The sequence below is a fragment of the Folsomia candida genome, unplaced genomic scaffold (genome assembly GCF_002217175.1).
Source record: "Folsomia candida strain VU population unplaced genomic scaffold, ASM221717v1 Fcan01_Sc018, whole genome shotgun sequence".
In the NCBI taxonomy this organism is placed as follows: Eukaryota; Metazoa; Arthropoda; class Collembola; order Entomobryomorpha; family Isotomidae; genus Folsomia; species Folsomia candida.
The window spans coordinates 821,156-845,549 of NW_019091210.1; the positions used below are offsets into that span (position 1 = coordinate 821,156).

The 24,394-nt window shown below is 35.5% G+C and overlaps 3 protein-coding genes across 3 annotated transcripts; 1 reads left to right on the plus strand and 2 right to left on the minus strand.

Annotated features, from left to right (window-relative positions):
* Nucleotides 1-6,238: 6,238 nt before the first annotated feature.
* LOC110857434 lies at nt 6,239-7,241 on the minus strand. Its single transcript, XM_022106028.1, has 5 exons — nt 7,192-7,241; nt 6,966-7,124; nt 6,596-6,761; nt 6,433-6,521; nt 6,239-6,355 (listed from the first exon to the last, which is right to left on the minus strand). The coding sequence occupies exons 1-5, from the start codon at nt 7,219-7,221 to the stop codon at nt 6,341-6,343; spliced, it is 459 nt and encodes a 152-aa protein (XP_021961720.1). The 5' UTR covers nt 7,222-7,241; the 3' UTR covers nt 6,239-6,340.
* Nucleotides 7,242-9,775: 2,534 nt separating this feature from the next.
* On the minus strand, nt 9,776-12,955 carry LOC118438020. The gene is made up of 3 exons (XM_035857690.1): nt 12,821-12,955; nt 11,599-12,260; nt 9,776-10,944 (listed from the first exon to the last, which is right to left on the minus strand). Exons 1-3 carry the CDS (start codon nt 12,881-12,883, stop codon nt 10,209-10,211), a joined length of 1,461 nt encoding a protein of 486 aa, XP_035713583.1. The 5' UTR covers nt 12,884-12,955; the 3' UTR covers nt 9,776-10,208.
* Nucleotides 12,956-20,730: 7,775 nt separating this feature from the next.
* Nucleotides 20,731-22,486, plus strand: LOC110857401 (zinc finger BED domain-containing protein 4). Its single transcript, XM_022105999.1, has 4 exons — nt 20,731-21,153; nt 21,232-21,448; nt 21,667-21,819; nt 21,888-22,486. Exons 1-4 carry the CDS (start codon nt 20,731-20,733, stop codon nt 22,484-22,486), a joined length of 1,392 nt encoding a protein of 463 aa, XP_021961691.1.
* The last annotated feature ends 1,908 nt before the right edge of the window (nt 22,487-24,394 follow it).

Consider the following 24,394-nt stretch of genomic DNA (forward strand, 5'->3'; position numbering starts at 1 on the left):
GGTGCGGCAAAATCGGGGAAACACTCAATTTCACTTAATTTCACTTAATTTCATTTAATTTCACTCAATTTCACTTAATTTTACCCATAGATTAAATTGCACTAAAAATCTCATTTTGCCCCAACCACACCCCCTGGCGCCGAGGGGGTGTGGCACAACTCCGGAACACATAATTTTACTCTATTTCACCTATAGATTAAATTGCACTAAAAATCTCATTTTGCCCCGACCACACCCCCTGTCGCCAAAGGGGGTGTGGTCCGGTTGCCCCCAAAAGTTGATAGGATCCTCCCCCTGGGGTCCTATGTATGATGGCGAAAACCGATTTCGATTATCTCGATCCGTTCTCCTGATATCCTGCTGACAGACAGACGGACAGACAGACAGACAGACAGACAGACAGACAAAGTCTTCACATAAAGTAGCTGAAGCTACTTAATAATTTTGGCTTAACAAGTTTGTATCTATTTATCTTAAAAATAATAACTTTTGTCTTTGCTAAATTTACAGTTAGGTCATTATCGTGGAAATATTGTTGGATAATATTAATCTTCGATTGCAAATCAAAACAATTTGTGGCAAGCAAAACAATATCATCAGCATATAGTAGAGCATGAATTTCTCTCATTAACACTTTCAAGCCTGGGATTTGGGCATTTTCTAATATTTTTACAAGGTCATCCATAAAAATTGTGAACAATTTTGGTGAGAGCGTTTCTCCCTGAAGGACAGATTTTTTTATTGGGAAAAATTCACTTTCACCTTCTCGTGTTCTTACTTTTGCTTTTGCATTGGAATAAATCATTTTAATAACATTAATGAATTTTGTGCTGAGCTCGACTTTCTCCAATTTAACCCACAGCTTCTCCCATATTATTGTATCAAAGGCAGAAGATAAATCGACGAATAAGGCATAAATGAGTTTCTAAAGCGGATTTTAGCATGAAAACATGGTCTTGACAACCTCGCCCTTTCTGTACGCTCCCTGGTAATCAGATACAATATTGTTCTGCTCACACCATACATTCAGCCGAGTTGTCATGAGAGCTGTTAACAACTTTAATGACGTATTAACAAGAGAAATGGGCCTATAATTCGCCGGGTCTGAAGGGTTGCCTTTTTTGAAAATGGGTACGATTGTAATTTCTGACCACTCGGGTGGACTACTATCATTACTGCTCCAAAGTGAGTTTATGCAATCTAATAGTAATGCTTTTTGGTCATCAGATAAAGCTTTCAGAAGCTCATTTGGTATCATGTCTGGACCTGGGGCTTTATTTTTTTGCTAATTTCTTAATTGTAGCAGTCAACTCGAAAAAGGAGAAAGGCTGATCTAAATAGTGGTTTTTAATTTCTATGGATGATAATGGTACAACAGTTAAGTTATGGTCGTATTTTTGTGCATAAAAGTTTTTAATTTTGTCCACACCTGCAGTTTCATTGCTACTATGCTGTGGCATTCGTCTTGGTCTGTAATACGATAAAGCTTTATAAAACTCTCTAGAATTTTTGACATTTGCAAGAGAGCTGTCCAACTTATTCATGAATTTTAACTTTTTAGCGATTATAAGGTTTTTATATGAGCGCTTTGCGTTGAGGTAATTTGTTAGATTGGTGGCAGTCTTATTTCTGCGATAAATTTGTAAGAGATGCTGGGCACATTTTTTCTCTTTTTTACATTTTTCGTCGAACCAGACAGGGCCGAAATTAGGTCTGCTGGCTGACTTAATTACACGAATCATTTTAGTGTCCAATGCTGATTGATACATTAAATTAGTTACTTCCCGAATGTTAATACTACTTGAATCATGATAAGATAGGAGGTTGTCTAAGTTATCTTGAAAAGAGTCCAACTTTAGGTTGTCCCATATTATTCTTTCGTGTTGAAATATTCTGGTTGGAATCATGATTTCATTTATACTAATTAAAATTGGGAAGTGGGCTGATCCCTCACAGTCAAGAACTTTCAGATCAACATAATTTGTCATTTTGCTAGATACAATGCATAAATCAATGACACTGCTTCCATTTCTATTACAGAAGGTAATATTTCCTGGTCTATCAGCCAGTACCGAATCATTTAGAATAACATAATCACCTTCTTCAAGTATTTTACATAGATCTCTGCCTCTTTTGTTGATTTTATTATCTAGAGATTTCCTTTCAAGTTCATCGGAATAATTTGGATTTTGGAAACTCCCTACTCTTGCATTTAGGTTTCCTATCACAAAGCATATTTCATTGTGTGAGTCTATATCTTTGAATACGTTTTCTAGTGGTACTAGTGAGGAGGGCGAGAGATATGTAAAACAAAACTTTACTTTAAATGTGTCTAGAACTAATTGAATATGAATGAATTCTTGGGTTAGTTTAATGAGTCTGGTTTTAGAAGAGATATCATTTCTTACTGCCAAAATATAACCATTAGCTAGCCTACCCCGACTTGATGTCCTTGACCCATAGGACTGATAAATTGTGTAGCTATTACATATAGGTGTATAATTAAAATTAAAGTTATGTCAAGTCTCACATAGGAAGATAATTGTAGGTCGATGATGAAGGATGTCGTTGTAGAAGATACTTGTTTTTCCGCTGATTCCCTTGACGTTAAAGGCTATAATTTTGAAGTTGGGTGGTAGAAGTGGGTGTGCGTTAGTTTGATGATGATGTAAAGGCCTGCCGTTCTGTCATCCTAGGGTCATCTCTTGATGAGTGTCGTTTCGGGTGGTCCTCGGTTGAAAACTCCCATCTGAGATAAGGTCTTCCGCATAGATGATGCTCACATTTTCCCCAATTTTAACTCTCATTTTCCCCGTTAGGATGGTGCATTGCACATTTGGTTTCTCTTTCTCAAGTTGTAATTTTTTGCTTCTTAATGCAGCCTGCTGTTGTCTTTGTGTATGGGTGAGGTCATGATTTACGAAAATTGACGAACCTTTTAGTTTTTTTCTGGAGGACATGAGGTTGGATTTTTCATGTGAACGTAAGCAGCGTACTAGTAGTGGCCGAGTATAATCTGGGCGCTTTCTCCCAACTCTTATTGCGTAATCATAGTCCAGTTTTGAGATTTTCATTGTCTTGCATAGCTGGTCAACGATGTTGTCGCGGTCGCGGTAGTTCTCATTTTCGGACTCCTTGATGCCTCTCACAATAATGTTGTTACGTTTTTCCGCACGTTGTACTGTTTCTAACGTAGAGTTGACCTTCTTTAGTTCGTCTGTAACGCGGTCTTTAATAGGTTTAAGTTCGTCAGTGATAATTTTTCGAATTCTCGATTCAGATTTGCTAAATAATTCTTCTAAATCAGCTCGTGTGATTGGCAGGGGATCACTAGGGCTTCCGGTTTCTTTACCTGCCATTGCAGGAAAATATTCGAGGTCAGAGTTACTATTGTCACTTGTGTCTTTCAGTCTTTTCACGGTTTGCTTCTCATATATAGGCGATGTTTCAGTTGGATCGCGATTGCGTGCCCTTTTAGGCGTTACGTTTTTAAGGGGGTCGTTTAACTTTGGAGTACTTGGTTTGGGCGTATTACAGTTTTTAGATTTTCCAGTTGCTTTACTGTTGAACCAATTGCTCATTTTTTAGGTGATTAAAGTTATTTCGTGTGAGTTAGACATACTAGCGTAATAGCGAGAGCTCACTCTCCTGAGATGTAATCACTTCGAGCTCTAAACCAAGACTTACTGAATTTAAAACTATGCAATGTACCTAGCAAAAATATGACGCCTCTTTTCGAGAAAAGCAACCATACTATGTAGATATGTACGCTTCACGGAATTTGGGAAAAGAAGTTTGACGTTGGTCTCTGCTCTGGGGCGAGTTTCATAATTCTTTAATTCATTATCGCAGAATTCCATTCTGGCCCAGAATTTCCGGGGCGGAACATGTCACTGTTAAAAATTTAAAATTGGTCCCCTTAAGAGGATAAATCTACCTATACTGCCACAATGGTTGAGTAAAGAAATGTAGAAAAAAGTGGTGGACAAGTGCCAAAGAGCTCGTTAACCGGATGAAAGATAAGAAACCTGCATTTAAAGAGAAATTGGAGAAATTGGAGAATTTTTGAGATTTTTATACATACGCATTAATTTTATATTTTATAATTGTTTTTAAATGCGTTCACATGAATTTTGCCAATGTGTTTAATAAAAATATAACAAAGTTTTAGGATGAAGGAGTCCAGTTTTTTTTAATTCAGTACATAAATTAAAGTTGTAATAAATAAATAAGTCAAAATTAATTATGTAATTTATAGCAAATTGTTTTAATGGATTTTTTTTCAATTTTTACTTAAAAATTGGACAAATTTGTACATGAGAAAATATTAAATTTATAATCGAAACAATTTCCGTTGCACAGAAGACCAAATTGTCCGAGATAACTGATCAGCTTGCTCATGCAGGGCATTCCTGTTACATATACAGATTAGTTCACAATTAAATTGACCACAATTAATAATAATTAATTAACTACTTAATTAATTTTAATTTGCTCACCCTTGATTTCTCAATGCATTTTTCATCTTTTCACAGTCCTTGCATTCACCCAGAGTAAACTGCCGCAACCCTTTCTTAATTGCTGGAAAAAATCGTCGTGAATGCATTTCCAACTGGAAATGCATTGTCACTGGTGATAAATTCCAAAGTATTAGAGCTATCTGTTAGAAATTTGTATGGATTCATGGTCGGCCTGGACCGTGGCGATGATGATGACGAGATGGAAAACAAAATTTTGGAAAATATTTTTTTATAACAATTTCTAAATTTGAAAATTTAAAGAATTTTCTTACAATGACGAGACAAGCGAGAGGAGAAGACATGACAAGAACGATTTGGTTTAGTAGCGAGTGATGGCGTAAATTCGGTTTTTAAAGGTTTTTCTCAACAATTTGACCTTCCTCGGCTAGGTGGTTTTTAAATTGTCTCAAATTTAGCAAGGTATTTGTGTACAATGAACAATCGAGTGTGACGCAGGCTTGCAGAGATATCTATCTATTTACCTATGCACTTCTTTGCATTTTGTGTCATGACACGCCCGTTATTTAACGGCTTGAATCTTGGTGCTGATCCATAGATAATGATGTCATGTACATACATTTTGCGTTATATGCAAAAAATGAGTAAGAAAAGGAAGAGTTTTGCCAGAAAAATTCAAATTTTTTGTGACATCATTATATTTATTGCTCCGTATCGAAACCTTGAAGTTGAAGCAAGTGTATATAGAGCTGGCATTTTTATATTTTTATTATTGCTTTGTTCGCAGTTGTTGTCAAATTATGAATAAAATGAGCACAAAAGAATTTTGACAATATAAAAAATAAATAACCCGAACCGAACCAAAACAAACCGCTCCTGATCGGCATATGGTTAAAAGGAACAAAGCTAGCATGATTTTTGTAACGAAACAAGTCTACAAGTTACTTCTTTCATACAAAGATTGCATTAAGTATTATTTACAAATTATTTGCCAAATTGTTATGCTTAAGTCTTAAATTGTACCTAAATTAGGTCTTAACTTCCAAGTGAATTATTCTATTTGGAACAATGCAATATGCCTAGCAAAAGTATTTATGGCGTCTCTTAAAGACAATTAAAGCTTTGTAGCATTTGAAAAAAAGTGTGACGTTGGTCGCCCTCAGCATATGTTGAAGTTAAAATTTTATACTAATTCTACATTACGACTTCAATTTTTTTGTGAGTAAAATAGGTCCAAAGTGTGCGAGATATATGTAATTTGTTTTTTATCTTATTCTGAAAATGCACTTGTACATACATACGTACAAGTACTTTGCGCCATAACTTGCGCCACTTCTTGCAATAAATAATCGCAATAAGTGGTTTCTTGCATTCTTATTTTTTTAGCTTGGAAGAAATGCATGGAGACAGTAACCACTTTAGTAAGTATTTTCCGCGTCTATAGTCCATAGTTGGGGCGGCTAAATGGCATCTTTCTTGTATTTTATTGCAGTTTCTTGCACCTTGCATTTCTTGCTTTGAAGTGTTAGAAATGTAAATGTATGTATCTAACCAGCAAGAAACGAAAGATTATACATGCAAATTTAACTTTTTCTAATCTTCTTAATAGAAATTTGGGCAGGGAACAACTTTAAGGATGAAGAAGTTTAGTTTTTTTTAACATAAGTTTAAATAATAATAAAAAATTACATCAGTAATTATGTACCTGTTGGTTTATTTAATTTCAAATTTCTTTAATGATTTTTTTCAAATTTTAATTGCTTTCAAATTAGAAATGTATGTAAAATATAGAATTTATATGTAATCAAAACAATTTTCGTTGGATAGAACATCAAATTTATTGAGAAAACTGGCCAGATTTCTCACACAAGGCATTTCTGTCATAAAAATTAATTAACTCCCAATTAAATTGACCATGATTAATAACAATTACATATTTAATTAATCTGCTCACCCTTGACTTTGCTATGCACGTCTTCATCTCTTCATAACCCTTGCAATCACCAAAGTAATCTGCAGGAATCTTCAATCCTTTCTTAATGGCTGAAAAAAAACATTAAATTTTACGGAAATTAAAAAAAAAACTTATTACAAAAATTAGTTCCCCAAGTTTTTACCCTCGTCTTCACAAATTGTAGCATACTTCATCCAGGTATCGATCGTAGCCTTACTCACGGGCATAGCGGGGTCGAAAAGCGTCTCTAAAGCCTCCCGACGCGCGGGATCGTAGAAGGCGCCATCTACGAAGGCTCCCATTCCCGTTTCGACACAGGCGAAGTAACACTAGACAAAATAGTTATTTTTAAAAAATCTGTCCTAAAAATACATAAACAGTCGAGTAAACTTTGCAAATTGCATGTTTTCTCATAATAAAGACACCTTGCTTATAATTTGCAATAGGTTTTCATGCCAAATTTCGTTCATAAATCTACAATTTCATGCGTAAATTTCTCGACTTTAAATAAATAAATGCGCATATTTTCTTACGAAATAAGCTCCAATGGATTTCGAAGTGCAATCTTTGAGCACCCCGTCCAGCTTGGGCGTAAACTTGCCAACGTATCCTCTGTGACATTTGAGTTTATCGTAGTTTGCTCGGAAGTCCGCTTCGTGGTCGGCCTGACCACTGGCGACGATGATGACGAGCTGGAAATGGAAATTTTGAATATTTTTTTGAAATTTTTACAAAACGAAATTTAAAAAATTTGCTTACAAGGATGAGACAAGCCACGGGAGACGACATGATGAGATGACTACGCTTAGGTTGAGTAGGTACTGATGAGGGTCATGGCGCTGAGTAGGTTTATAAAGGGTTTTTTCAACAATGTATGACCTTGGTCTTGGTGCCTTTTAAATTGTCACGGTTCTTTTAAATTATGACGGAATTTGAAAACAATGAACAATCGAGTTGTGTCACACAACTCGTGTGACGCGCGAGGGGGCCGTTCATAAATTGTGTAGTGCGAGAGGGATCTAATGCTCCAACGGTATGTTAAAGAGGGGCCTGGAAAACCTGGATTTTTGCGTCACATAATTTATGAGTGGCCCCTATGACAGAAGTATTGTAATACCTACCTGCATATGTAAATATGTACATATGCACTCTTTTAAGTATTATGTAACGCGTTGCATTTCATGCCAACTTGTGAAATGGTTTGACTCTTAGGGTGAATAAATGATGCCGTACATATTCTTACAATAATGGAAACATAAGCGTTGAAAGGACGAGTTTTTCTGAAAAATTGCATTTCTTTGTGACACCCTTAAGTACGCAACCCTGCATCGAAACATTGAAGTGAGCGTAGGGCTTGTTTATTGTTTGTTTTAGTTTGTTTTGTTTATTTGCCCCCGGTTGTTTTTATATTGTAAACAAATAACAGAACAATTTTGAAAAAAACAAGACACATTTGCTAAGACAAAAGAAAACAGTGGTTTCCGGCCGTATTCGCATTATAAACAAAAGAAAAACAAAATTTTGAAAAAAATAGTAGACCCAATTCTCTAAAACGACCCATACCAAACCAAATCAAACTAGACCAAACCGCCCTTGACTTGCATAAACTTTACAAAGAACAAGCATAACATAAATTTGGAGCGCGGCGTGTCTGCAAATTACCGAGTTTACATAGGGCTTGCATTAAAAATTAATTGCCTACGTCTTATGATTTGAACACAATTTGAACCATAAATTGGAAACAATACTTAGCAAGTTTGACGTCGGAGATTATATGTGAGAATTTTAGAACACATTTTTTGCAATTACAGTTCGTATGGATATTTAACATATGTACATGCATACGTAATTGCATTAGTATTAATAATTATCTAAATAATAATTAAACAGAAAAGTTTCCCAAAGTTCCAATTTTCAATATTTCAACAATTATGTATATAGGCATATGTACACATGTAATAATTTATGCATATATTCGAAATAATGCCTGACATTATTCAAAATTTCAGAAATCATTTTGAATTCATATCCTGTATTTATAGCTAAAGGCGTCGACAGCAATTTGGATGGTACATATATACATACGTAGGTAACAGATCACGTACTCTTTTACTGATTTATTGAAGACTACTATCAACTAAATATTGCAATGTTTTTAATAATTCCAAAAAACGCTTTTACATAAATATTTTTTTTAAACTAAATACCTAATTTTTTTTATTTCTCCAAAATATTTAACTGACAATTTGTGATTTAAAAAATAAGTATGGTAAAGTATGTATTTATGTACATATCTGTATTTAACAATTTTAATAGAAATTAGACAAGTACAATGTATACAGTTAAGTACTTTTGCAAAATTTAATATGTAAATTATTCTCTCACGCATTAAATGAATTAAACCTTCGTATTAACTAAACTATTAATTAAACTATTAACGATGTTCTCTGAAATATTTTATTTTTGTCGCAAATTCTTGAAAGTGAGTGCAGAACAGCCAGTCTGGTTCAAGTGCCGGGGGATTGGAACTTAGTACCTGGGAAACGTCACCCAAAAGTTCCGAATCCCTGGACTTTTTACTTATGCAAGTTACAGGGAAACGGAACCCACTTGTCGCAGGATTTAGCGGGCTTCGATTCCCCGGTACCCTCTTACGCAAAAGTTACGATTCCCCGGAACCCAACATTTTTCTTTCATTTTTCATAAATTGAATAAATTTCCGCACAAAATTTGCATTATCTCAAATTAACCTCCCGCAAACGAAGAACATTGGATAAAAAAAATTAGAATTTTTTATAGTGGCAGAGGTTCCTAAAATCGCAAATTTCTGACAAATTTGAGGAGCGGCAAGCTCAAAAAGGTCCGCAGAATCGGAACCCAAAATTAATTTGTATATATAAATAATAGTTGGGTTCCGATTCCGCGGACCTTTTTGAGCTTGCCGCTCCTCAAATTTGTCAGAAATTTGCGATTTTAAGAACCTCTGCCACTATAAAAAATTCTAATTTTTTTATCCAATGTTCTTCGTTTGTGGGAGGTTAATTTGAGATAATGCAAATTTTGTGCGGAAATTTATTCAATTTATGAAAAATGTTGGGTTCCGGGGAATCGTAACTTTTGCGTAAGAGGGTACCGGGGAATCGAAGCCCGCTAAATCCTGCGACAAGTGGGTTCCGTTTCCCTGTAACTTGCATAAGTAAAAAGTCCAGGGATTCGGAACTTTTGGGTGACGTTTCCCAGGTACTAAGTTCCAATCCCCCGGCACTTGAACCAGACTGACAGCACCAGAAGGTTAAAAAACAATTTTACACTTTTATTTCGAATTTCTACTCAAGAGGTAAAAAAATACTGCGTGAATGCATATTATTAATTAATTAATATAGGACTTAAATTACTCATTAATCCTATCTACATATGTTCATAGATTAAGTTATAATAATCATATTACTACTTGCAAGCATTATTTTCTTAATGTGCATAATTTAATTAAAAATAATTACATATACAAAACTGTCACCGAAAAAGTACGCCAAAATTTGTCCAACCAATTGCTCCTCCACACTGTTAGAAATCTGGTATAGACACGCAGATATTACTTTCTCCGTATTAAAGTTGCTACCGTTTGGTACTAAAATTATACCTTCCTACCAAAATGTCAAGCTATTACACCACAGTATTACTTATCAATACCACTCTGGTACAATTAAATATGTATTAATACCGCTTTGTATTATTGCAATACTGGCTTCTTTAGAGTCCAAATTAGCAAATTTTCCTCACCAGATTTTGCCTTTCATAACCAATGGTTTCACCCATAACCTACAACCTTCACTAAAACTTGGCGTGGTGGTATCCGATCCAAGTTTGGCGTTCGGTTTGCCCAAATAATACATTCTTAAAGATTCCATAAACTTGTTATCCACGTGGGGAAATATTTTCAAGATCTGAATATACCTCCCATCAATTGCCTCCCCCTTTTCAAAAATTCTAGCCGGTCTACTAACCTCAGAGCTTTCCCACTGGTCTCGTATTTCAAATTGGGTCACTCCCCCTAAGCCTACCACTCCCTTGTCAGAAGGGAACAACGATTCCATGCAAGATAACCACTCCCCCCTCCAATTACCCATGAAAACTAGGGTCAACTCTCTCATTTGGGGCAGAGCGAGAAATACGTTTGATTTCTCATCTTCCTTCCCAGAGTCAAACTCAACCTCAAAATCGTTCCGACGTGCCGGAACGTACAATTGCAATCGCTTAACCTTTGGGAGCAGGGGCAGTTTCCAGGCAGTTTTTGACCGCAAATGGCTCAATCCGAGGGTGAGGTGCTCCAAAGTGGGGGCGTGTTTTGAGAGAAGATCTCGTACTGCGGTGTCGATCTGGATTTCTTCATTTTGCGGAGTGGAGGGTTTTATAAGATTGAGGGAGAGGGAGGTCAAGGGCTGCGTCATTTGGAGAAGGGATGGAAGATTGTATTCTGATGTGAGGTGGAGAACGGTCAGCTTTCTTACGGAGCTGTAAATATGGGGAAAAGATTGATTTTTTAGTATCTAATTAAAAATTTTGAAGTTAACTACGCTATAAAATGCAACGTTTTATGTAGATCTCATTTCACAGGTTCTTAGAGAAAATCGTACAAAAATTTTTGGAAAAATGAAGAAAAATTGAAGGAAAATTTATTAAGTGTCACAGAGTATTAATAATCGGAGAGATAGTCTTTAAACAAGGTGGTCATATTTTACGACCTATTCAAAATATGTACTTATATGTATTAGTTTGCAGCGTTTTAAATTTCAAGTCATATCAGAAAATTTGTATGACTTTTTAGGAAATGATAAAAATTGATGGGACATGAAGTACGATAAATTATGAAAATTCCAACAAAAATGTTGAAACGTTTTTATATTTTGACGCAAATTACGTATTGGTGTAATGTTTTTAAAACTAAATATGTTCGTTCTAATGAAATGAGTTTATGAAAAATGTGGCATAGATTTCAGATTAAAAAATAAATTTTGCATAGAGATTTAAAAATTGATCATATCATATTCAGAATTTATGTAGGTATTGTATGCAACTAACTTAATTTCCCAGTATTTAAATAATAACTATTATGTATTAATTTAACTTAATTATTTTAAAAAATTTCCAAATAATCAAAATATGTACCTTGGAAATGGCGACTTGTCCCCTTTCCAAAGCGTCGAAAGTTTGTATTTATTCACCGACATGTCCTCCACTTGGGGAAAGGCTGTTACCATATCGTACAACTTTTCGTCCATGGCTGGCCAGAGGAAATCGGAGATGTAGAAGGTTAACTTTTTCACCCCGTGGAATTTTCTGCCCTCACAAAACCCGGGTTTTACCAAGGTATCGGGAGACGAGGCCGTCTTCCTTCCCAAATTTGGAAGAGCGATGTAGCACAAATCCAATTCGACTCGGACCAGAATATTGATACCTTTCAGGAGGATTTTTTGCAGGATAGCGTCCTGCCACGTTTCCCGAATTGTCCCGGAAATTTTCAGGTTTGGGACGGCTAACAATTTCGAAGCGAAGGATGACACGCTTTTAACCTTGTTGAACTTGTTGTACTCACAGGTTCTGGGGTCATGTCGGAAAACTATGTTCATATTGATGATACTGCCGAATGTGGACATTTCTTGGGAAAACCGGGCGTTCTTTTGGATATCGTCGGGATGGAGGGAAAAATTTAGTCGGGTCGTGCTTTCGTTTTTGAGCGTGATTTTGGCTCCTTCATCCCACATTTTGGAAACGAGGCGACAATTTTTGATGTCGGAGAGAGGCAAATGTGAACAAATGGCGGATACGACCTGTTAATTTAGCAAATAATCATAGGTATAAGTATGGGAAGTTCAGTAACTACGCTATTGCACTAATACACTTTATTAAATAGATAATTATCGACTTCACGTTTAGTGAGATTTCAAAACCAATTATCTAATTACTACTAAATTATATTTATGAGCATTATTTGAAATTTATACGTATAGTTGAGTACATTATATTAAATAAATACGACAGAATTGATAATTTAAGTCTGCATGAATTTTTTGGGTTAAGACATAAATTTTAATTTTTATGAGCAGAATTTCGAATTAATCCCGAGTTTTGTATAACCCTTGCTCAAAAATGATTTCTGAGAGTATTTTTCAACCTAATCTCTCTCCGAATTCAACAAGATTTCATCGTTGAAAGTTCGTTTTTAGACTCTTGGTGCATATAATATAATTGACCCAGGACACAAAAAACGGTTCAGAAATAGAAAATGTATTACCACTTTTCCAAACATGTTAGCTTAAGTGTTTTTTAATGGCAAAAACCCCACCTAAGAAAAAAGTTTATGCAGAAAAATTTTAAATTATTTACTCACATCTATATTAAGGGGAGGAGTGCCGTTCTTCCAGGAACTGGTACGATCTCGAATGCTTGGCATTTTGCTGCTGCAGCCTGGTTCAGAGTTTTTGTAATGTCTCACAATTTAGTAAATACGTTGTTCAAAGTATGAACTCCAGGTCACGAATGATGGAAAAGTTTGGGCAGTTTGAAGGGTATTTCAGCATGCATGTGCAATATGTATATTTATAAATACGTTAGGAACGAAAAAAACCCTTTTCTAATTCCACTGGAATTATTCCAGTCATGCACTTCAACTTGTTTGGACAAAAATATGTGAGAATGTATGGTAAAAGTTAACCCTTCACTGCAAATGTACATACATATACATGCAAAATATAGTCTTCCTGGAAATGAGCTACATAAAAATCGCTCTGGTAACCATAATCACCAACTTGTTTCTGGAAAAGTGAGAAAGCTAATATTAGAGGTGGCCCTTTTCACTAAAAAAAGAATGTATCGCATGACTCATATGGGCACACTACTCATGAAGGATTGATAAGGACGTAAGGATTTAAAACTAAATGTTAAATTCTTGGAAATTTGTATTTATGACTATTCGAATTTCGGACTGCATAAAAAATATAGCAGAATAATTGATGATTAGAGAGATAAGACAAGCTCATCCGGAAAAAATGTATATTGTAGTCCTCAAAGTCATGAATAAAAAGTGTAATTGCTTCAATTTATGTACCAATATTTTCTCATTTTTGTTGTAAAATGATCACAACGAATTATATCTTCAGATTTGTTAGGACTTTTTTAACTTTAGGAAGTTTCTGTAATTTAAGACGCTAATCTTAAAGGGCAGAAGGTCACCGCAACCCGCATAAATGTGTGGTATCACTGAAAAGCTGACCGCAAGTGAACATACATATGTACATAACATATTTACATATATGGTAACATAAATACAAAACATCTCAAAAGTCCAATTTACACTTGAAATTCAGTCGTAATTATGTAATTATCTACGATTAATTTGTAATTAAATACTTGGGATGGGGTAAGATTATTAATTAAGAAGCTTAAAAACATCAGAATGCAGAGACAATGCAAATTTACGACGTTCTCCTTTTAATAAATAAATGTCAAGGTTAAAGCTTATAAATACGTAAATATAATTGATGTAAAAGTTATTTGTAAAAGTCTATTGTAAAAGCTGGTTTGAATTTGATCGTATAAAGAACTACACGGCTAATTAGCTTATATGTATGTAGCTTGTGTCCACCGAACTACACAAAGTTGTAGAAAATTTGTCAATTACAATTTTTACATATGCACTTATTTATTATTAATACATTTTTACTTAAAGTCATCTAATGCTATTTAATTACAATTGACCTTTCCATTATTTACAACGTTATTTCAGGACCGATCTATCACCATTATGGACTCCAAAGTATCGTGATGCGTGCTTTGAGGCATCAATAAAGCGCGTGACCAATTACACCGGCATTTGACGATAACCTCTTCATTTTATTCGTAATTATTACTTATCACGAACATTACAACTGGATCAAAATCGACAAAATCCTTAATGCGCGGTCCATGCATATACATAAATAAATAACAAAACTATGAATTTATTTAGGTCTCTAATTTAGGTCAATAAAGCACAATTCAACATACGTACCCAGTCTAGGAATTTATGTATGTCTGGCCAAATTTGTTTATTTGTAGGAATAAAATAATTTAAAAATTAAGGGTAATCAAAAAATACTGGGACACTAATACATCATATTTGTAATCCATTAATGTTATAGTTATAGATAAGGCGCCGTCCATAAATTACGTAACGCTTGCTAGCATGGGCAAGATAGGATTTTTTCCCTATCCTGCTCATGTCAGCCAGCGTTACGTAATTTATGGACGGCGCCTAATACATAAACAGTAAAATTATAGTTAACTGTATATTTACCTTAAAACTCCAATGTCTACTGCCATACCTGTGCAGCTTCACTCATTTAAGGCGAATTGAAGCCTCACTCACGATGAGGGAGTGAAAAAAAGTGAAGGCGAGTGAAGGATGTGAAATGCGAGATGATGAGAATGAAATGTGAAGGGAGTGGGAACGAAGTGTGAAGAGAGTGAAGGTTGAGGGAGCGAACACAGGAGAATTCACTGAGCTCAAAATTCTCACTTCTCACCAGAAACTTTCAGTTTTGCGCTGGTTGGTGAATTGATTAATTCACGAAGTAGTGGGAGCCGACCCGATCAACAAAAGCTATCACTTTTACGCAAAAGTCATACAGTTAAATTGCAGCAACTGATGGCCGGCAAAAATCCGTGAAAAGATACTAGATATTTAACGTAAAATAAACTGTCAATATTGCATAGAATTGACAGTCATATTCATGCAATTTAGCCTCAAGAATATTGCGTAGAAATAACCGTCAAATTAATGCAATTTAGAGCGTAGAATATTGCGCAAAAGAAACGAATAATTTTATGCAAAACTTGCAGTTAAACTCCATGCAATTACTGCAGTCAAATAACACGAATTATTAATTTTTATCAAAATCATTTATTTCATAACAAAAATTATATTGTTACATTATACAAGGGAATGCAAATGTTTTCATCTATTTTATCCGACGGGAGTAACCAACATTTCTTATCAATATCATTAATACCTATTATGTTTACGCTATTTGATAATTTGCTAACTTTAATTATTCCTAAAATTTTACTTTCACACGGACAAGTGAACAAGTTGTCCGAGTGTTTGAATTTTCTACAATTTATATGTTTTTTATCTTTACTTATACTACTTATAACAACTACTTTCCCATCCTTTAATATAAAACAATGATCCTTTCCGTTCGATTTTATAATACAGTGTCTATTTAAATTCACAGGGGACTGGTACTTATGATTTTCTCTCTCAGCAGTGCGATTCACAGTTTGCTCAAAAGGTTTATAGTGAGCTCGTAGCGAGCGCTTTATTACTTGCATATTATTTTCGAAATCGAAAGCACTAAAAGAATCTAACGGGCCATGCTTTAAAGCGTCATCACTAATATGTATAAGAGAATGCATATTATATGATAAGAACTCTTCTTCATATAAATTGGGAACATTTTTAACAAACTTCAATAAAAGCTGTCGTGCATAATCGTTCCAATTATTTGCTTGCGCCTTGGTAGTTATAAGAATCGTGACTGCTACGCAAAGATTTAAAAAATGTGTATACTTTTTCGGCGACAATAATCCTTTTAAAGCGACGGGTCCTGTATAAAGAAGAAAAGTTCTAAACTCTGTCTTTCCACATATCTAACTCTTTTACTGACCTCGGCTTACGACAAAATTCTTTAGGGCAACTATGCGAAAATAATACTAATTTACTTGATAAAGTTGAAATATCACGAGAAGATAATTTAAATGGCAATGTACCTTTTACCCAACTTCTTAATAGTTTTCTAACCACACCTAAGCAAATGAGGTGCATGTAGTCAAGAGGAACCGAAGAAATCATCAAAATTTTAAGCTCCGTAAACGGGGAAATGCCTACATGGTGGTGTTTATCTTTTTGAACATAAAAATCTTGATCTGTCCTAAGTGGACTATCGAATGTTCTGAAAATTACACGTCCCTTCCAGAAACCTGGATCTATACATTTCTCGCATCCATTGTATGCATTATGACTTTTACATTGCTTTAAAAAACTCCTGGCTGGCGCATCAGCTATTATTTTTGAAACCTTACAAAATATTTTCAAATTATTGTAACTAATCCCAACTCGCAAACTTTTTAACTCTGCTATCAAATCCATCAAGTATTCGTCAATAGTTTCTGGTTTTGTCTTGCCATAAAATAAACCCACGACAAATACCCCGTACGTACTTTCTTCACACTTTGCTTGAATTGGCCAAAACTGGTTACTGTTACTCTTAGAAATGGGCAATCCATCAAAACTAAATATAAGGTTTAATTTAATTTCGCTACCAGAAGCAAGAATACAATTGGAATCTATTTGCCGTTTTATATTTTGAATAACATCAAAGTGTGCATATTGACCCTGACCGATAGTTTTCATAGAGTATTTAATTGAGTTTTTAAGCAATGTCCTACTATCCAATGGAAGAAATCTAAATTCTTGATAAAAGTTAAATATGCGTAGAAGATCGTTTAAAGCTACTCCCGTTATGTTATGCCGAAGCGACCAGTCCCTCAAGTCCCGTGTTAAATCTAAAATATTCCTATTATTTTCTACTACACCATTGTCGCTTAGTGAATCGGAAACTAATGGCTCGTCACTATTATGGATAACATTACTGCTTCTATCATTATTGCTAATATTACTACCTGAATCGCTATCCTCAACGACAGAATCACATATATCTAAATTTACAAGATTATTACTAATAGCAGGTATGTTTTTTGCACGAGTGAGATTCTCTCTAACCCGTTTTGCAATTATTCGCCTAATGTTTCTCGGTGATTTTCCATCTCGATCCATGATTATGATGCAATTCCCGAGGGAGCGTCGTCGTTGCACCTACCTTTTGAAGAACGAAACCAATTCATTGCTGCAGTTTGAATTATATCATCAGTGGGAATACGGCCGCTGGGATTTTTGGGATCGGGAACGGACTCAACTGTAAAGACGTTTCGCACGGTTTCTGAAATTTGCAATCCAATTAAACATTAAATAGAGACCAACAATTAGAAAATTTTCTTCATTTTAGAATATATTTTAGCACCTTTTACGACTTCCAATAGTTTTAGGTTTTTCATCGATGTCTTGGTTCCTTTACCCGTAAAATTAATTCGCCTGCCAAATTCATTCGTAAATAATTTTTTCTAGTGCTCGCCTCGATCTGTGTCGCAGTTGAAAATGCCAAATATTCAACCTAGTATCAAACATAAGAAAAAACATTAAAGTTTAATTATGCATGTAAAATATCTCGATTAAATCGTACCAGTAATTCGCGATTTGAATCCACCTCGAGCCAAGATTCAAACTCCGCCAGTGCTACCTCGTTGTCGAGGGGTAATTTTGGAATGGCACTGAAATTGGGAGCCTTCCTACCATCCGGCCTTTGTTTCACATTAATCAGTAAAGCCTTAATGTCTTTAATGTCTTCAGCCTGCTTTTCCAACAAAGTTAGCACACTTTGCGTTGTCCCTGCAACGTGATTACAAAGCGTTAACATAATACATCAATTTTAATAAAATTATTTTGCTTGTACTAACTTGAAATCAACAGCCGTAAATCATTTAACTCCTGCGAATTTACAACAACAAAAGAGGTGTCTCCAGTTTCAACTTGATTTCCTACTTGTAGATTGCTTTGCTCTTCAGTTTCGGGAATTATTTCAGGAATGCTCAATGGTTGGTCTAAAAAGCATCACCATAATGATTAGTATAAAATATTTGTGGCAGTATTATAAGCCTACCCAGCTCCAAATTATCCAGAAGTGAGCCAGACGGAGGACTGTTTTTGTTCGCGTCGCTATCCTCCTCATCGGATGAAGACGTTACATCCCTTCGTGTGCTGCTGGGCTGAATATCGGGAATTATCTTCTTGCTCCTTAATCTGCTTTCTGGTTCTGTTTCACTTTCCAAGTTGGAAGTGTCCTCGGCTACTTGAAGTTTTTTTGTCGCAACTTCATAATCATCTAAAATAATGATATTTGTTAGTAAATGTAAAATAATTGGAATGACTTCTCATAATTTGAATTAAATAGCTATTTACCGTAATTCCCAATAATCCTAGCGTAGCTAACTCTTCCCCACTTGACATCAGGAATAGCAGTGCCCTTTTTTATCAAATTTCTAATACTTGGCCCAGAGTTTGGTGGCCAGAGACAAACTTTCTCTGCGGGGATAACCCAGTGACTTGGAACAAGCTCCACAGGCACTGAATTGTATTTATCAGGGGGGAATTCAATTATGTAATATTTTTTGGCGACATTGAGACAACAGATAAATTAACAGGGAATTAAATTAACAGGGAATTTACGAGACTGCGAGGGTGGGAGAGAAAAGGAAATACCACGCTTCTCTTAGATTCAAACTCTCGCGCGTTGCCTGTCTCTTCGCACCCACCATTCATTGCGTATAAATTGCATGATTTTAACGCCTCATGTAATGTGGGTATTGACGAGATATTGGTGCGGTATTTTTACGCAATATCTCAGCACGTTTGGGTGCAATAATTTTTCAACCATAGGTTACAGTTTTTTAATGCAAATTTAGCGTGTCTCACGGTGCACACCAAACTTAGCACAAAATTTATGCAATAATCACGCCTTTTTTTGTTTGTTAAAAATTTTCACCATGGATGCGTTACTTTGACGCAAAAGTAATAATTTTTGTTGATCGGGGAGGACTTCCTTCACGCTGTAACTTTTTCAATAGTAAAAATTACACAAGGAAACTCTAAACAAAAAATTTGTACTGCAGTTAGCCAGTGGAAAGCGAAACATATTGTAAATACAAGTTAAATATGAATTAATTCTGTAATCTTAAAATTCAGCAATATTTATGAAGCATGCTTGAAACATTATTTTTAGTGAAGAATGGAGTCCGGTGAAAATCTGGCCGACGAGGATGGGACTGTCCCGACACCAAAGGAGACAAAAGCAGCAAAATTTAAAAAACAATCCAAATCTAAGAAGATAAACGGTATTGAGGAAGGTGAAACCTCACCCGAGCTAAGAAAACGGCCCGGATTTGAAAATTGTATCAATTACAAAGTGTTGTTCGAAAAACAGTACGAGTATGAAGGCCATCTTATGGGTTCGGAAAGCTTTTATGCAAGATGTAAGGCGTGCGCTGGTCAGGAAAAAAGATTTAGCTTCAATACCAACTCTTTCAAAAATAACGGGAATCGCCATTATGTGGTAAAACATCAAATATTTCGACTTTACTGATGTTGGGTCGGAACTGCTAAATTGGTTGATGAACGTAATTGTACTTTTAGAATTGTCACAATGACTTCAATCTTGAGCAGAAATCAACTATTCAGAGCCATAGTTTATCAGAATTTTTTAGCATCCCCAGTTACAGCGATGCTGATCCTTTGCAGAAAAAATTTGTGGCAAATTTGCAGGACTTGGTTTCAGTAGATGGGCTCCCCTTGTCATTCGTATCAGGGCTGGGATTCCGAAATTTAATTCAAGAAATAAATCCACGACTAAATATACCTTCACGATGGACAATTTCTAGGAACCTTCAACAGACAGTAGCAAAACTTGTGAGTAAAATTCATGATTTCACGATTCTTGAAATTTTATTTTTATATTTAAATCCTGCATTTTATGTAAGGTAATCCCTGCTCTAATCTTGGAAATTAAGACGGTCGAAAACTACAATTTGCATCTCTCCACGGACATTTGGACAAGTAGGCGAGGAGATGGAATCATGGGATTAAAGGCACAATATATAAAAGAAAGTGAGGGATGATGGGAAATTGTCACTGCAACTTTAGCAGTTCGCCAATTCAACAGTCGACATACTGCAGAGAATATAAAACTGAAATTGATGGAGTGTTTGTCACACCTAGACATCAGTACAGAAAAGGTAACAATTTTCAATATTTATGGAATTAAGGAGTGAATATAAAGCGTGCTGATTTAACTCATCCCGATTTCACATTTCAATATTTGAACTTGTGTCCAAACAATGGTAACAACTTTGAGGTCGATTTTTTATGAGATGAACAGTACATATTTTATGAGATGAATAATATACTGCTAATTAATCTTTCGGAAATTTATACTAATCATGTCCTTAATACTTCCATTTCGGCTATGTCAATGTTTTCGTAAATTTGCATAAGGTCTCCAAAAAACATCGGCACGAATTAAACCAACACCCATTAATAACAAGAAATTTTTATTTCAGATTGGATATCTAGTAACTGACGGCGCTCGCAATATGGTATCCGCATTTCGGGACTGGTTCGATGAAGATGAACGTTTTACTGGTGATGATGAAAATGAAGGCAATTTGCAAATTCCGGATCAACCACCATTGCATGACGAGGATATTATGGAAACGGACGACCGCTACGATATTGAACTAGATGGCGATGACGACGAACAACTACTGGAGGTTCCATTGGGGCTAGTGTTTCGAATTTCTTGTTACGCTCATACCCTTCAACTTCTTGCTAAGGATGCGATAGGTCGGAATCCTAAAAGTCAAAGGGTACTCAAAGACGTTCATGGAATTTTGAATTTTTTTAAAAAGTCCAATTACTGGCGGGCTCGACTAAGTAATGTAATGGGGAAGGAATTGATTAAGCCGGCACCGACAAGATGGAACTCAAATTTTTATGTTCTTAAAAGATTGACCGAGGTACTTTATTATATATTTTATATTCTGGATTGGCTGCATTACTCAAGAATGATAAATAACTCAAATCCATATTAACAGGAGTCTGTCTATGAAACGGTGTCTAATTTGATTCTGGAAGCCTGGATATCTCCGAGGAGACCAAAACATGTTCCAGAAATTCCAACAATGCAAAATATGGAAATTTTGGTTGAGCTACGCAATCTTTTATCCCCTATTACAGAAGCCACAAACTCTCTACAAGCCGACGGAATTACTTCTAGCCTAATTTATTATCAAATAGTGCCAACATTTGATGGTATGTAAATATTTTACAAATTGAAGTATGGGAACATCCATATATTATGTCATTAGGAAAGCACCGATTTTTAACATTTACCTATCTCTTCGCTTCCCTTCTTATGATAACGCGAGCAAGAGACGAAACAACATTACCCGCCCTCCTTTTTGATGACATAACATGGATGTTCCCTATATATTTCCTTTATAACTAATTTATTGTCCGCTTTTTTGAAGAGATCGCAAAACTCAAAACGAAACATTTTACACCACTAAAATCCCAGCTACTTCAAGAAATAATTCGTCGATTTGGCGAGAAAATCACGCTGGACAATCACATCATAATTAGTGCGATACTTGATCCCAGACAAAAGTTGGACGTATTTCGAAGTAATGTTTCATATTTTTTGATAAACTTATTCATGGACACTTTCTATGCTTATTTTTAATAAATATAGTGAATATTAGCTGCAATGGAGTTACAAAATTGGAAACACCCGCTGCAGAAAAAGCTACAGACTTTCTTAGGATGTTGGTTTATCCAAATGGGCCACCTAAAAGTACTCCCGTAACCACAACCCCGAATCTGAATGACCCATTCTCAAAATTGGCAGCCATTCCATCAGAACCAGGATTCACCTCGGACGAAGTGGACCGCTATCTGGCTCTTCCGCGGATACCCTCAACATCTGACCCGCTTGAATTCTGGGCGCAAAATCCAACGTATTTTCCTAAACTTAGCAAACTTGCAAAACAATTTTTAGGAATTCCGGCATCGACAGGTGGCGCGGAAAGATTGTTTTCATCGACCGGGTCTTTGGGGAGAGCTCGATGTTCAAGTCTGCTTCCGGTAACTTTAGAAAACATGGTCTTGCACAAAGAACATCGCGTTCCAACTTTAATGAAGAAAGTTAACGACCGGAAAAAATCCAGGAAGAGAAAAATTGTCACAGAAAGCAGCCCAGGCACAAACATGTGGAACGAGAAAGAGGACGAAAGTGTTGTAAAATGGTATGGTTTCCTCGTATATTTGATTAAAGATTATATATTATCTTAACCGTAATTACCGGTGTTATTCTTTATATATTTCAATATGATACGAGGCACAAATAAATAAATTTTGTTGATTGTTATTATCTCAACAGAGAAACAAAATATATATTCGTCAAATTTGTAAGCTGCTCTTCATATTGTAAACACGGGTGAAGTTTGTGAATTGTATTTGGAATTTTTATGTACGTGTGTTTGCATATAAAAATGCGGAGTGAAAAATGTGTCACTTTTCTGTCGCATAAATGAGTTTGTAAGTACACGGAGGCAAATTGAGATGTCCAAATAAGAGCATTTATTCCCTTCTCACCCAAAGCCCCAAGACAGAATAATCTTTTCTTTTCTTTTTTGACTCACATACATACATACATCCAGACATGCATACATTTAACCTTATTTCTAATGCAACGTTGTTGCTCTCCATCCGGTGTGGGAAAGGGTCATCGGTCAAGTCGTAAAACTTGAGCCCAAATTCTCTCCCGAATTTGACGCCTTGGACAAAGGTTGACAAAGCTGCATGAATGCATCTTTGTCCATAGTCGAGCTTGCTCACAATATATTATATAAGTTTCACATGAATTTCCCAATTAATTTTTGATTGAAAGTATTTCGATTCGGCATTAAGAGGTACTTTTGGACTAGTTAAAAAATATTACATGAAGTTACTTAATACATAAATAACGATAAGCACGGTATGAAGTTCAAAATTATATAAGTGTTACAATCGAGTCATGTGTGACTCGCACGATGCAAGAAAAATGCATTAGTGAAGGTTATGAAAGAAAGAATGAGTGATGGGAGTGAGTGGAGTGATGAGAGTGAGTGAAGGGATTGAAGGAGATTTCTCTCAAAATTTTGATGAGTGAAGCGCCTTGAAGCCTTCCTTCTCTGAGTGAGGGGAATGAAGGATGGTTTGCCTAGAGGTTAGAAAGAATGAAGCTGAGTGAAGTGAAAATCATTTGCACAGGTATGTCTACTGCATGTTAAGAATATAAAATAATGTCAAAGTTACATTTAAATGAAAAACAACTAGGTTAAATGCATCGTAAAATGCCAAGTCAATTATTTATTCATCATTTGGTTGCATTAAAATTTTAAAAAATCGTGCAAGGTGCATAAATGGTGATAATTATTATAATTGCTTAGCTATTCTAAATTTGTTTGTTCGTATATATTTAGTTGTTTTGCGACTCAATTAAATATATCTAAATATGTACATATTTAAATACGAGTCAGGAAGATCCACTGCGAAGGGGACCTTCATTCCTCCGCCGAGGAGGGTGAAACTCTATAAATAATGGTCCAAAATGTTTACTTGAATAAGTGCATACCCCTAAAGTTGAAACATCTGGTGACTCATCGTTCTTCTGCATTTTTTCTGTAGAATATCCTACATATTTAATAAACTTTATAATATATTTACAGAAATCTGTTGTAGTCACACAGCTAATGATTTCTCGGGGTTAAAGTTGCCACCGCTTGGTATTAAAGTTATAAAAATTGGCTACTAATATGATAAAACTTTAATACCGAGATATGTATTACTGCACGATATTACTTATCAGTACGAATCAGTACTACTTTGGTAAAGTTACATATGTATGAACACAAACCTTGGTATTTTTAAATATTGGGTTTCTAAGAGTGCATCTGCGGCCGTTATAACACCCTGAAGCTTGAAATAAGGTGGCCCGATCAACAGGCCCATGATTTTTTTCTCGCTTTATCCACCAAAATAGGGTAGCATCGCGATGCTCGAAAAACTTCACCGTGACCACTTGCGTGCCACGATCCACTCCACGCAACGAAGTTCCCTCTATTTAGCGTACGTTTTTAAATGGAATGAAAAAACGGAGAGAGCAATACCACTAAAATCAGGGCGGCATTATCGTCTATTTCAACTAATGATGGGGTT